At 37.3% G+C, this 14,795-nt stretch overlaps 1 protein-coding gene across 5 annotated transcripts in view; it reads left to right on the forward strand.

Moving 5' to 3' along the window:
• Positions 1 to 14,795, forward strand: part of ITCH (itchy E3 ubiquitin protein ligase) — a 118,261-nt gene that overhangs the window by 97,669 nt on the left and 5,797 nt on the right. For all 5 annotated transcript variants that reach the window (XM_027622085.1, XM_027622084.1, XM_027622081.1 and 2 more), the window contains 7 exons: positions 1,755 to 1,843; positions 3,569 to 3,728; positions 3,966 to 4,099; positions 4,420 to 4,560; positions 6,368 to 6,488; positions 6,933 to 7,037; positions 10,253 to 10,349. In XM_027622085.1, coding sequence (XP_027477886.1) covers positions 1,755 to 1,843; positions 3,569 to 3,728; positions 3,966 to 4,099; positions 4,420 to 4,560; positions 6,368 to 6,488; positions 6,933 to 7,037; positions 10,253 to 10,349 — 847 coding nt within the window. The remainder of the gene's footprint in view (positions 1 to 1,754; positions 1,844 to 3,568; positions 3,729 to 3,965; positions 4,100 to 4,419; positions 4,561 to 6,367; positions 6,489 to 6,932; positions 7,038 to 10,252; positions 10,350 to 14,795) is intronic.

A 14,795-nucleotide genomic window follows, 5' to 3' on the forward strand; every position in this document is an offset into this window, starting at 1 on the left:
GTCTGACTTAGCTGGCTACTTGCTTTCAGAAAGTTATGTACATTTCCTAATGGAACCTCACTAATTAACATTGAAGAGAAAAGCCAGTTGACATCCTGCTAAGTAGGAGCAGATAGCTTTTTAGCAGCAGAACTTAACTGAGGTCATTTAGAGAATTATGAGTGATTCCCTTGATCTTATGTAAGTCTCCAAGGCCATTCCCAACTCCAGTCATTACCTGCTTCTAATTTGCATATTCATAACTATGTAGTCAGTCTCTGGTGGGCCAGTTTCTTGGACCATACTTGCTATTGCAGTGCTGAAAGGTGCAAAACATGATTAAATATCCCTTTATTTTTTGACTTTTGAAACCTAAAGGCTTTTGCAGACTGACAGACCAGATGGTACTAAAACAGTTGTTTAAAATTGTCACCCTAGATCTGATATCCATCAAATAAATGTGAAACCAAAACTTATGAGAAAAATTTGATTGCTTTGGAAGAGTGACAAATCTAATAGCAAAATTAGCATCAAATTTTCTTCCTAAGTGGTGGATAAAGTTTGGGGTAGTGTTTTTGCTCATTGGGGAAATTGCAGGAGAAAAAAATTTTTTTACTATTAGGTGTTTATTAAAGGGTACTACTTAAAGATATTTTTCCCAGGGAACAGCAAATCCTAAAGTATCAAACACAGGGCAAAAAAAAAACAACCAGAATTTCCAAAGGGGAACAGTCTCAGGTTTGGGGGAATAGCAAGAGAGATCAAAAACAGCTCTAGGTTTTGGGGAGCAGCCCTAGGGACAAGGAATAGCCAAAGGGAGCAAGAAACAAACCAACAAAAACAAATGTTTTAACCTTTAATATCTGTCATTTGTATTGCTATGTGCCTAACCTAGAGTATTTGTAGAATATTTGTCATAAGCATTGAATTTTTTGTTATATCTGGGATTTTTTTAGTGGTATATGAATTCATGAAAGTGATGTATTTATTTTGTGGGAACTGAGCCCTGGCATAAGCAGGTTACTTACTGGGCCTCTTTGGATATTTAGTGTGAGAGTTCATTCTAATTTCATAAAACAGAGGCATTAAGTCCACTTCTCTTTGTCCAGGCCCTGTCACTTTGTTTTCTAAGAATAATTAATATTTGTAATGTTCTTTGGCCCAATTTTAGGCAAGTAATTAGTTTTACAAAGGAAAAACCCAAATCATCTACTCATTATATTTCAGTAATGGTGCTGTCCTTCAAATATGAAGATGATCTTATTAACCACTCTAGTAGGACACAAAATTTGAGTATTTTTCCAGGTATTTATAGGTTTCCACTGAGAATGAGTTTCCAAAATTAACTATATTCTTTCTGCAGCCACTGGTTTTCATTTCCAGGTTAGCCAAACGCTGTTCTGTGTACTTTTGGCTGTAAAACAAACCCAAACATAACCAAACCAAACCCTTCACCACCCAAATGACCTAACAAAGGACCATGCCCACAGTTAGCTCTAAGCAAGTGACAGAAGCAACTTGATAAGTCAAAAGTAGGATTATTTAAAAGAAAATTATGTATCTATAAGGTATATTAAAATATAGATGTGTATAATATCTATAAAATATTATAAAACTTTAATGTATTTTCTGCATGTATGGTGCTGACTAGACCACGAACACCATTCTGTGTCATGGGAAATTCAAGTTACCTATAAGGAAGAATATCTCAGACCTGGAAGTGGTAGAATGATGTTTCAACAACTGCTTTTACCAATCCTTTTATTATTTTGTAGATAATGAGCTTCAATCCCCAAGATCTGCGAAGACGTTTGTGGGTGATTTTTCCAGGAGAAGAAGGTTTAGATTATGGAGGTGTAGCAAGGTAGTGATAATATGAATACTCAGAACTTAGTTCCTTTCTTCCAAAGGTATCATTCACTTTGCTTGCAAGTATTTTCTCAATCTTCTATTTCAGGAAAATGAATGTAGCAAATTATTGTACCTTTATTTGGCAGCTACAGAAGTTCAGCAAACACTAATTCAGCACTTTCTAAGGGGCTGCTAGTTGATTTCCCCCACATTACTCATTTTAATCCTCAGGATAACCCTGTGAGATAGAATTTTATAGGTAATAAGGTTCAGAGACTAACCTACAGCACATAACTAAGATGTAGAGCCTGGATGCAAGCTTTGTATCATCAAACCAGAAGCCAGTGTTCAGTCTACCACCTCTTTTTTGTTCCACAGAGCGAGCGTACAAGGCCCTATAGTGATCAGGTTATTTTCCCCATCACAGATTATTGATACAGATAATAGCCATTCAGTTCCCAACTGAGATTAATATAGCTGTTTTAAGAATACAGAGGGATGTGTAAAATAGGAGTTAAAATTTTAAATTCTGCTTTCTTAATATTGGAGCTTCTAGTCAAATCCTAGAAGACAAACTCAAGAAATTCCTTTGCTTATTCCATAACAATATAGCACATCAGGTTAAATACTTGCATAGCAGTGGCAGTGTGGAAAGCAAGGACTTTGGAGTCAAGATTGGATTTGAATCCTTTTTCTGCACTCATTAATACAACCTGGGGCAAATCTCTTCCATCTGTAAAAAAAAGAATAGTCACATCTAGTTTTCTAGGATTATTGTGAAGAATAGAAATAGTGTTTATTAGTGACTTAGTTCAGACCCTCCATTTTTGTGTGCTCACTAAATGATGGCTACATTTTAGTAGTTCTTATTTATGTTATGTATTAAAGTTCACATTTCAAAATGTATGAAATAACCACTGGTTAATAACAAATATGAATAGAAACATTGAATTTTGTATAAGTTAAAGGTAATTCAGGAGGAGGCCAATCATTTATTCTTAATTAGAAAATCAAATAGTATTAAAGTATAAGCAGCATTACCACCAGAGGCCATGAACTCACGAAAAGAAATCTCAGACACAAGCTAGTATCATCTGTATTGCCCCAGATCCATTCTACCTACCAGGCCCACCCATGTTATATAGTAACCATAATCTTACGTTAATATTGGTTGGTATTTTCACAACAGTTGAATTAGAGCTCCTCAGAGCATTTTTCTAATGAATGAGTAGCTTCGATTAAGTGTTTTATTGTCTTCGTGAAATTTGAAGTTTTTTCATGTTTACCTAAAATTTAGAGAGCAGTGGCATTTGATGAGGAATACTGTGAGGTTTAGTAACAGATGGGGTAATATTAGACTTCTTTCAGCTGCTCTAACTACATGGGTTAATAGTGAATTTTAAACTTGGCCTCTATATAGTATTTCATTGATTCTAAGACTCATATTTTAACGTCTCTGACATTGGGATATGTATCACAATTAGAAAAATTTTTAGTGGCTTGGCAAATAATGGTGTCTTTTAAGTCGATGATGTCTTAGATTCTTTGAAATATAATATGCAGTGTGTAAATATCATCTCTGTAAACTAGATGTCTGTTTGAACAGATGCAGTTCAAAATCAACATGGGATTAGAAAACTATCACCAGCTGAGGAGTGTAGATCCCTGAGAACTTTGTAGCACTGCTCTTTGATTTGTTGGCATGGTTTTTTCACCCTAAATTTTCTTTTGATTTCAGAGAGTGGTTCTTTCTTTTGTCACACGAGGTGTTGAACCCAATGTATTGCCTGTTTGAATATGCAGGGAAAGATAACTACTGCTTGCAGATTAATCCTGCTTCTTACATCAATCCAGATCACCTGAAATATTTTCGTTTTATTGGCAGGTTTATTGCCATGGTAAGTACAGGTGGAGAACTGGGTTTACTTTGCTAACTCAGCACTACTAAAGCCTTGTTTCTTTAACCTTCTCATTTGAAATTTTCTCATCACTAAGACATTTTTTAAGATTGGTTTGTTATCTTTGCCCTTTTCCCAAAAATGTGGCATAATAGATGACAGGAGCTTTCAGGGAAGAATTCATCTAACATTCTATTATAAAATAATCATAAGTGGTATTATTTTCTTCTCATATAGGCTCTGTTCCATGGGAAATTCATAGACACAGGTTTTTCTTTGCCATTCTATAAGCGTATATTGAACAAACCAGTTGGACTCAAGGATTTAGAATCTATTGATCCAGAATTTTACAATTCTCTCATCTGGGTTAAGTAAGTTTGTTTCCATTTAATTTATCAAAATATAGTCTTATATGCTTTCATTATGGTGTTGGTAGCTTATCCAAACTGTAAGCATGCAGTTGGTTTATTGAATTTAAATATTAAATTTGTTTTGTTTTTTAATACAATAGATTTTACAGAATACACCCAATATATTAGGTAAAAATATGACTTCAGAGTATAATCTCTCCAGTTTTCTTATTATTTTGATGCTATAGTTTTATAGTAATTATTGAAGAACACAATCCTTTAAATACTTTTTATATGATTGAATTAGTATAACAAATAGTGTGTTAATTTCATTTGTGCAGAGAAAACAATATTGAGGAATGTGGTTTGGAAATGTACTTCTCTGTCGATAAAGAAATTTTAGGTGAAATCAAGAGTCATGATTTGAAACCTAATGGTGGAAATATTCTTGTGACAGAAGAAAATAAAGAGGAATATATCAGGTGAGAGAGAATGCTCCTTTTAACATACTTTAGCGTTTCTGTTGGGCTGCTGCACATTGATAATTGCCTAGTAATACTAGTGGACAGTATTTCAAAAGATAATGTTTGCCTTTTTACTAATCATGAGAACTGATCGTATATAACAAGGACATGATCCTTTTCTACCTTACAAGTGTGTTGATAGAGGAACAAGGAAAGTGGTATGGGAAGTCAAGGAAGGGAGACATTATTTCTTTTAGTTGTAATCATGGAGCAAGTAACTGATGATAGTTAATATAAGCTTTGAAGGTTGGGGAGAATTCAGTTGTGCAGAAATGAGAACAAAAGTTATAAACAGAGATGGGAAGGCTGGAAAGCACAAGTCACAAATAGTAAATAGGGAAGTGTAGTGGTGCTGTCAGGCAGCTCAGAGTTGATACCCCATTCTGCCATGTCCTGCATTTCAGAGGCCAAGGAAAATGAGAAATCTTTAGAAAATGTGGAGACTAATAAGTTATAGTAACCCTTAAGAGAACAGTTAGAACTACATCCAAGTGGTAGATGAAGAAGCCCCATTACAAGAAATTAAAGACCATATTCAGTAGACAATCTAAATTTCTTTTAACAAGTCTGGCAGCAGACCAATAGGAAGGTGTAACAGATTCTTGTGGAGGCAGCAGGGTATCCTGCTGGTTAACTCAAACAAAGAATTAATCTAATGGGTACTGATAAGTTTTATACACCTTTCTTGGTATATTTTCAGTTTAACCACAATTTGAAGATTATAAAGGGATAAAAAAGAATTTTGGTTATATAGAACTTTCACTTTTTCTCCAAAAGTGGGAGTTTTAAGAGTAGAAATAGTGCTAGATCACTCTTTTAAATACCAGTTCTGTAACCACTGTGCCATGTAATATCAAGTCATTGAAAAGAACCTCAAGGGGCGCCTGGGTGGCTCAGTCCATTAAACGTCTGCTTTTGGCTCAGGTCATGATCCTGGGGTCTTGGGATCAAGCCCTGCATTGGGCTCCCTGCTCAGTGGGGAGTCTGCTTCTCCCTCTGCTTCTCCCCCTGTTCGTACTCTCTCTCTCGATCTCTCAAATAAATAAAATCTTTTTTTAAAGTCAAAGTTAAAATCTAGAATATTTAGTAAAGAATTTTCATTAAAAGTATTTTCATTCAAGGGGCGCCTGGGTGGCTCAGTCATGATCTTAGGATGGTGGGATCCAGCCCCGCTGCGGCTTCTTGCTCAGCAGGGAGTCTGCTGGAGATTCTCTCTCCCTCACCTTCAGTACCTCCCCACACCACACACTCTGTTGCTCTCGCATGCACGCACATGCACGCACGTCCTCTATCTTCAAAAAAAGTATTTTCTTTCAAAAAAAAATTGCAAGGGGGTATCTATAAGTTAAAAGCTTAAGAGACTTTTACAATGTATGACCCCTTTTTAGATGCTGATTGAAGCAGTATGTTAAATTGAGTCAGTCAGAATTTGAGCACTGAATACTTGGCTGTAAAGGAATTGTTTACTTTTTTGTGTGATAATAGAATTGTGATTGTTTTCAAAATGAGACTTTATCTTACAGAGATACATGCTGAATTATTTATGTTTTAAAATGATAGTATATGATTTCTAGGTATGGGTAGGGGCATAATGAAATAAGATTGGTGTTGGGTTGAAGCTGGGATATACATAGGACTCATTATATCCTACTTTTATAAATATTTGAAGTTTTTCATAATAAAGTTTTTAAAAATTATTTTTACACTCAGAATTTAAAGGTAAAATCTAAACTTCCTGATAGCTTTTTTAATATTTATTTACCAGAATGGTAGCTGAATGGAGGTTGTCTCGAGGTGTTGAAGAACAGACACAAGCTTTCTTTGAGGGCTTTAATGAAATTCTTCCCCAGCAGTATTTGCAATACTTTGATGCAAAGGAATTAGAGGTAATGAGTTTTTCTTATTTCCTCTGCAGCATGCTGGTAAATAATGCCTTCAGGTGTCTGCTTTCAGCTCACTTTCTCATCTTTCCAGGAGCAATAGTATTTTTTATGCTAGCAGGATGTTTTGAAGCATCCCTAGTGGTTTAAAAAGTCCATAATTTATCAAATATATAAAAGTGTTACCCTCCAAAAAGAATTACTGTCAGAACCTCTCTACAATGAATGACTCACTTACCTGAATATGTGTATTTCTTTTTGAATATGTGTATATATGACACTATCCATGGAAACTCAACCTTCATAAGTAATGTAGACACAATTCTTGATGCACAGTTTATAAGCCTAAGCCTCTGATTAATTTGTTTTTTGAAAGTTGTTGAATATTAGTCTTCTCTTTGTCTAGCAGTTTTATATAGGCTGTAAAGAATTTTTTTTTACTCTCCAAAGGTCCTTTTATGTGGAATGCAAGAGATTGATTTGAATGACTGGCAAAGACATGCCATCTACCGTCATTACACTAGGACAAGCAAACAAATCATGTGGTTTTGGCAGGTTTGTCTCAGTTTATTTCTGTTGGCAGAACATCATAATTTTTTAGAAATTGCTTATCACATATGGAAGAAAGTCACAGAACAAAATGTACCAGTATATTCAGGCCCCTTTTTCCATCCTATGTATTATAATAAATGAATAGATTATACAATTGCTAAGTTATAGAAACAGCCCAACTGTCCATTGATAGATGAATGGATCAAGATGTGGTCTATGTGTGTATGTATATATACATAAATGTGTGTGTGGGTGTATATCACTGGAATATTACTCAGCTATACAAAAGAATGAAATCTTGAAAAAAAAAAAAGACTGGACTCTTGCCATTTGCAATATCATGAATGGATCTAGAGGGTGTAATACTAAGTGAAATAAGTCAGCCAGAAAAAGACAAATACCATGTGATTTCACTCATGTGGAATTTAAGAAACAGACAGGGGCGCCTGGGTGGCTCAGTCTTTCAGTGTCTGCCTTTGGCTTGGGTCGTGGTCCCAGGTTCCTGGGATCGAGCCCTGCTTTGGGCTCCCTGCTCGGCAGGAAGCCTGCTTCTCCCTCTCCCACTCCCCCTGTTTGTGTTCCCTCTCTCGCTGTGTCTCTCTCTCTCAAATAAATAAATCTTTAAAAAAAAAAAAAAAAGACAAACCAAAAAAACAGACTCTTAACTAGAGAGAACAAACTGATGGTTACCAGAGGGGAGGTGGGTGGAGGGATGGGTGAAATAGGTGAAGGGGGTTAAGAGTACACTCATCATGATGAGCACTGAGTAATGTATAGAATTGTTGAATCACTATTGTACCCCTGAAACTAGTATAATACTGTATATTAATTATACTGGAATTAAAATTTTAAAAAAAGATTATAACAGTATTTTTAAAAAACTATTGCTGAGTAAAGCAACACACACCTTGCACCTTTGCCGAGGGTATAAGACAACTTCAAATGATGATTCCCCTGCATTTGATCTAAATACTTTTGGAATATTATGGAACTGTCTCAAGTATGGTTTTCATCATTCGTACCTCATTAAGAATTATATAATGTTTAGAAGGCAAAATGTAAGGGAGCATCCTGGTTTGGAATCATAATGATGTGTCTTCAAAAAATACCTGCTATAAGCACAAGAGAAGATGCGCAAATCACTAATCATTAGGGAAGTGCAGATCAAAACCACAATGAGATACTATTTCATATCCATTACTGTCATGGTTATTATCAAGAAACAGAAAATAGGGCGCCTCGGTGGCTCAGATGGTTAAGCGTCTGCCTTCGGCTCAGGTCATGATCCCAGGGTCCTGGGATCGAGTCCCGCATCGGGCTCCCTGCTCCTTGGGAGCCTGCTTCTCCCTCTGCTTCTCTCTCTCTCTCCCGCTCTCTCTGTCTCTCATGAATAAATAAATAAAATCTTTAAAAAAAAAAAAAACAAAATAATCATCCTTGTTGAGGATGTAGAGAAATTGGAACTCTCCTGCATTGCTGGTGGGAATGTAAAGTGGTGCACAACTGTGGAAAACAATTTGATGGCTCCCCAAAAAGCTAAACATAAATTAACATATCCAGCAGTTCTCCTAGGTATACCCAGAAGAAGTGAAAGCCAAGCACTCAAACACATACTGTATACCTATGTTCATAACAGCATTATTCACAGTAGCCAAAAGGTAGAAGCAACTTGTGTCCATCAACAGATGAATGGATAAACAAAATGTAGTATACACATACAATGGAATATTATCCAGCCTTAAAGAGAAAGGAAATTCTTTTAGTAGTAGTAGTAGTAGTAGTAACATATAATGTAATATTTGTTTCAGGGGTCCAGGTCTGTGATTTATCAGTCTTAATATACTGCACTCCCCACAGCTCATACCCTCCCCAGTGTCCATCACCCAGCCACCCCATCCCTCCCACCCCCCTCCACTCCAGCAACCCTCAGGAGAAAGGAAATTCTGATAGGCTACAACAGGGGTGAACCTTAAGAATATTATGCTGAGTGAAATAAGCCAGTCACAAAGGTATAAATGTTGTATGATTCCATTTATATGAGGTATCTAGAATAGGCAAATTCATAGAGACAAAGTAGAATAGAGGCTAACAAGGGCTGTTGGGGATGAGGAAATAAGTTTCGTGAATTCAGAGTTTTTGTTTAGGATGATAAAATTCTGGAAATAGTGGTAATAGTTATACAGTACTGTGAACATACTTAATGCCATTGAATTGTGTGCTTAAAATGGTAAATTTTATGTTATATGTATTTTACCACAATAAATAAAAAATTTTTAAATGTCTGTTACTTATATGTAAAGAAATTCATAAGAAACCCAAATAGACTGAGCTTCTATAGCAAATAGGATTAGCCTTTTAAAATACTTGACAGTAGTACAATAGGATAAAAATTATTCACAGAAAATATTTGGCTGAGTCAAAATACTTGTGCTACAGGCCAGAAAGTATCTTCCATAAACCTAATGTTTTGAACCAGAGTTGTAGGAGTTGAAAGCCACCTGATTTTGATAGTGTATAGCTACACCAAAACCTAGAGAAGTTGAGAGAAGGAGGTTATTGGGATATATCTGGATCAGAGTTCTATGAGCTTGATCTCATTTGTTCATAAAACCAAAAAGTCCATACTGACTCAAGCTCTGTGTCCCATGTAACCACATGAATATCCTATAGGACAAGCATATCTGGGAGGTAAAATAAGGGGCTGCTCTAAAAGAGCTAATCTTGAGACTTTGTGAGTAGGGAGCTCTTAGGCAGAGGGCACCTTTCTCTTTCTGTCTCCCTGAAAGGATGTGGTCCTAAGATTTATATAGGGGAAGGTTGGCAGGGCTTTGACAAACATGGAGAAGTTCCTCCAACCACAGTGATGGGGTATAGTCATTATCTAGTGCATCTAACACTGGGAATTCATTTGAAATGATCTTTTTTTTTTTAAAGATTTATTTATTTATTTGTTTGTTTATTTGAGAGAGAGAATGAGATAGAGAGCATGAGAGGGGAGAGGGTCAGAGGGAGAAGCAGACTCCCCGCTGAGCAGGGAGCCCGATGCGGGACTCGATCCCGGGACTCCAGGATCATGACCTGAGCCGAAGGCAGTCGCTTAACCAACTGAGCCACCCAGGCGCCCTGAAATGATCGTTTTTCATTCTTGCTTATGCTAAACGTAATATAGGACCATATATATATATATCTTCATGTGTGTGTGCTGTTTTTTTTAACAGTTTGTTAAAGAAATTGATAATGAGAAGAGAATGAGACTTCTGCAGTTTGTTACTGGAACCTGCCGGTTGCCAGTTGGAGGATTTGCTGACCTCATGGGTATGTATACAGGATCACTTTTCCTGTACAGAAAATTGTTTATCACATGGTTATATCAAATCAGCATGTATAAAACTTACCAGAAATAACAAAAAATAGACATTTTCCTAACCAGTCACAGTTAACCTAGATTTGTATAAACTATTAATTCACTTTGTAGTCCTTACCTCTAGAAATTTTTAACCCTAAGGCTGGATCCCACATTTTAACTTCGTAGGATAGCAATATTCTGTATGTAAATCTCTGGTCATTCAGTCATTGGCAAACATTTTAGTGTCTCCTATGAGCCAGGCACTGTTGGTTGTATTATATTTTAATGATGTGCTTAACACTTCTCTATTATACCTGGAGCTCCTTGAGATACAGATCCATATCTTCATCTTTTTATTTCTGGTGCCTAGCATAGTGCTTGTCACGTAGTAGTCACTGATCGAAATGTGTGTTGTTTGGAAATGAATGACCATGAAAATACTTTTGTGACTGATAGTAAATAAAGTAAATTAAATCTTTAAGACCAGCATTATGCCAAGTACCACAGGAGAACAGAAGTTATGATCCCTAAGCCTATTTCAGCTGAAGCAGAGAGAACTGAAGAACTAAGTAGGCAATTTTTGGATACAGTGACTAAAAGCCAGACGAGAAGAATTTTGGACATTACTCTGAGGGTGTTGGAAGCTGTGGAAACTTGTGAAGAGAGGAAAACTTGCTGAAGCTGCATATTAGGAAGATTTGATAGCAAGGTATAGCATGCATTAAAGGATAAGGGAAACCCTGAAGAGAGGAAGAAAATATTGGAGCAATTGATCTTAGGAGATGGAGGTAGGGATGGAAAAGAAGGGATAAATGCTAGAGAAGTTTCAAATGTAGAAATAGAACTTGATTAGAAGATGAGACATAAAGGAAGAATGCCAAGGATAAAACCATGTTTTGAAAAATAGAGAAATGGAGAAGTTGTAAAGTGTAAAGAACATGGTTTAGAGGTTTTGAGGGAAGATAATGAGTGGCTTAGAACCTCTTGAGGGGCGCCTGGGTGGCTCAGTCGTTAAGCGTCTGCCTTCGGCTCAGGTCATGATCCCGGGGTCCTGGGTTCGAGCCCCATATTGGGCTCCCTGCTCGGCAGGAAGCCTGCTTCTCCCTCTCTCCCTCGAGCTTGTGTTCCTCTCTCGCTGTGTCTCTCTCTGTCAAATCAATAAAATCTTTAAAAAAAAAAAAGAACCTCTTGAGTTCAAGGCAACTGCCAGACAATCAGAAGAAAACCAGGGACCCAGAGGGGCAGTTCAGTAGGTGTTGCCAAAGTAGGAGTTTAGAGGTAAGAGTAGAGCAATGACACTTGAAGCTATTAGAACAGGTTGGCTTATGCAGAAATAGAATACAAAGAGTAGAGGGCTGATGCTTAGAAACACCTGTATTTAGGGATGAGACAAATAGCCTAGAGGCAGACTTAAAGAATTTGGAGCCCAGAGAGGAAAGAGGAGAAATAAATATTCTGGTCTCTCAGAAGCAATATAGAAAGGAGATTTTTAATCCAGCGCCAGAGAGGTCTCAGAGAAGGTTTATTATTACTAAGTTTTCGGAGAGGGGCACCTTTTGAGAATGCTCTCTTAATTTGAAAAAGAAAAACCATGTTGGTGGTTCAGGAAGTAAGGTAATGACCAAAATGAGGAAAAAACTGGTGTAAGCTTCAGTATAAACTAGAGATCTGATCATTTAAGAGATGAGAACTAGGTCTGCTCTTGGGAATAATATTTGGGTTGGGTGGAGCTATCTAAACACAGGAGGATACCTGTGGAAGGCCAAGAGGAGATTGTGGTTCATAGACTTTTAGAGGCCATCTAGTTTAACCTTCCACCCAGTGTAGGAGGAGAAAGTTATAAGAATGATGTATATAACAATGTAATGTGATGGTTCTCAACCTTGACAGATCTAACATCCCACTTCTATAACAAATATTTATAATATCCTCTACAATATTCTGGAATAAAATTGGTAGACATTAAATAAAAGTACCTACAAACTCAAAAAAAATACATAGAAAATTTTTAAGTGACTTATAATGAAATATTTATTTCAATCAATGTGTATTTGGGAACAGCTGTTAGAAGATACTAGTTAATAGATACTTGTTCCTACTTAAAAGGTTTGGTTTTAAGATAAGATCAGAAACCTTTATAAGAAACACTAGAATATGAAAGAACAGATAGAAAGAGCAAGAAATAGAGACATCTGGGTGGCTCAGTTGGTTAAGTGTCTGCCTTCAGCTCAGGTCATAATCCCGGGGTCCTGGGATCGAGCCCCGCATCAGGCTCCCTGCTCACCTGCGTCTCCCTCTCCCTGCTGCTCCCCCTACTTGTTCACTCACTTTTTCTGACAAATAAAAAAATCTTTTAAAAAAAATAAAAGAGGGGCACCTGGGTGGCTCAGTTGTTAAGCATCTGCCTTCGGCTTGGGTCATAATCTCAGGGTCCTGAGATCAAGCCCCACATTGGGCTCCCTGCTCTGTGGGAAGCTTGCTTCTCCCTCTCCCACTCCCCCTGCTTGTGTTCCCTCTCTCGCTATGTCTCTCTCTGTCCCATAAATAAATAAAATCTTTAAAAAAAAAAATAGGGATGCCTGGGTGGCTCAGTCGGTGAAGTGGCTGCCTTCGGCCCTGGTCATGATCCCAGGGTCCTGGGATCGAGTCCCACGTCGGGCTCCTTGCTCAACAGGGAGCCTGCTTCTCCCCCTCCCTCCCTCTGCTTGTGCTCTCTGTCAAATAAATAATAAAATATTTAAATAAAAAAAAGAAAAGAAAGGGCAAGAAATAATAGACTTAAATATGATTAAGAAAAAAAGGGAGGGACACCTGGGTGGCTCAGTCGGTGTAGCATCCAACTCTTGATCTTGGCTCAGGTCTTGACCTCATGGTTGTGAGCTCAGGCCCCACACTGGGCTCCATGCTGGATGTGGAGCCTACTTAAAAAAAAAAAAAGAAGAAAGAAAAACAGGGAAATAATCTAAATGAAGTAGGGATAATAGACCTGCCAAAATAAATTACAGATGATCAAAGTAGAGAAAAATGAGGTGGTGTCTATGATGAAATTCTGCCACAGGCCAAGACTCTGATACATAAAAAGTCCTCAGAGACCGTATTATTTGAAAGTTGAAATGGATTGAAAATAGGCACATAGGTGCAAGAGTCCACATAGAACTTGTGTGGTTTAGGGGCAATGTCAGAATAAGATTGAAAACAGCAGGCAACCTAAAAATAATTTCAGTATATATAATATATACAACTTGAGGTCTTACCATTCCATAAAGTTTTAGAAAGCATTTAGGATGAGATGACATATTTGTAAGATAGCCTTTATTGGTGAAATTCACTAAGATCCTGTCATTTCCTATTTCTCTCTTTTAATATTTGATTCTTTGTCTTTTGAATGCAGTCCAGACTCTTCTGTTATATACTAATTAGCACTATTAAAACATTCTATCTTTGTGGTTAGAAATGCTGTATTGAGTAGAGAGAATGTTCAGAGTGAGTTAACATAATTTTGAACTTGATAATTTTAACTATCCTTTTTCATAATCACCATTTCCTGTCTTACTGGGCTTTTCACATAACTGCTTATGTAAATACTTTGATGTTATTAAATCAGAAGTACTACCAATGCATATTTGTACTGGTCAAGAGGGACATGAGAACATAAGAATATTCTTTGAGTATGACTGTCTCACACATTGCAGAACATTTAGTTTGCCTGGCCCCTTCTAAAGTCCAGTAACACCACCAGTCATTGTGACTACCAATAAATGTTTTCTAGGGATTGGTAGTGACCTTTTAGAAAACCAGTGCTTTAGGATCACCATTCACTCTGTAACAGAAGGTAACTGAGAGGAGAGACAAGAAGTGGGTCTAAGTGTATAAGGGTTCTGCAGGACCTATAAGCACAAGCATTGTTAATACTGAATTCACTAGGGGCCCCTGGGTGGCTCAGTTGGTTAAGCGACTGCCTTCGGCTCGGGTCATGATCCCAGAGTCCTGGGATCGAGCCCCGCATCGGGCTCCCTGCTCGGCGGCGGGGGGGGGGGGGGGGGGGGGGGGGTCTGCTTCTCCCTCTCCCACTCCCCCTGCTTGTGTTCCCTCTCTCGCTGTGTCTCTCTCTGTCAAATAAATAAAATCTTTAAAAAAAAAAAATACTGAATTCACTAGGTTATATTTAAATAAAGTTTTATTGTATAAGACAGTGGATTGTAGTTTTCCTCTTGTGTTTAAAGCTAAAATTAAGCTTTTTAGGTATTCTGTTATTAGGTGAGGTATACTAGTTATAGCATTCTCTTATTCCGGCAAAGGAGTGCCAGATAAAACTGCATTTTCGTCTCTTGGGCATACATTAACAAAATGGTTCTCAAACTTTAGTACTCATCAGAATCACTTGGGGGCGCCTGTGTGGCTCAGTTGGTTAAGCG

This window comes from Zalophus californianus, chromosome 8 (assembly GCF_009762305.2).
Source record: "Zalophus californianus isolate mZalCal1 chromosome 8, mZalCal1.pri.v2, whole genome shotgun sequence".
In the NCBI taxonomy this organism is placed as follows: domain Eukaryota; kingdom Metazoa; phylum Chordata; class Mammalia; order Carnivora; family Otariidae; genus Zalophus; species Zalophus californianus.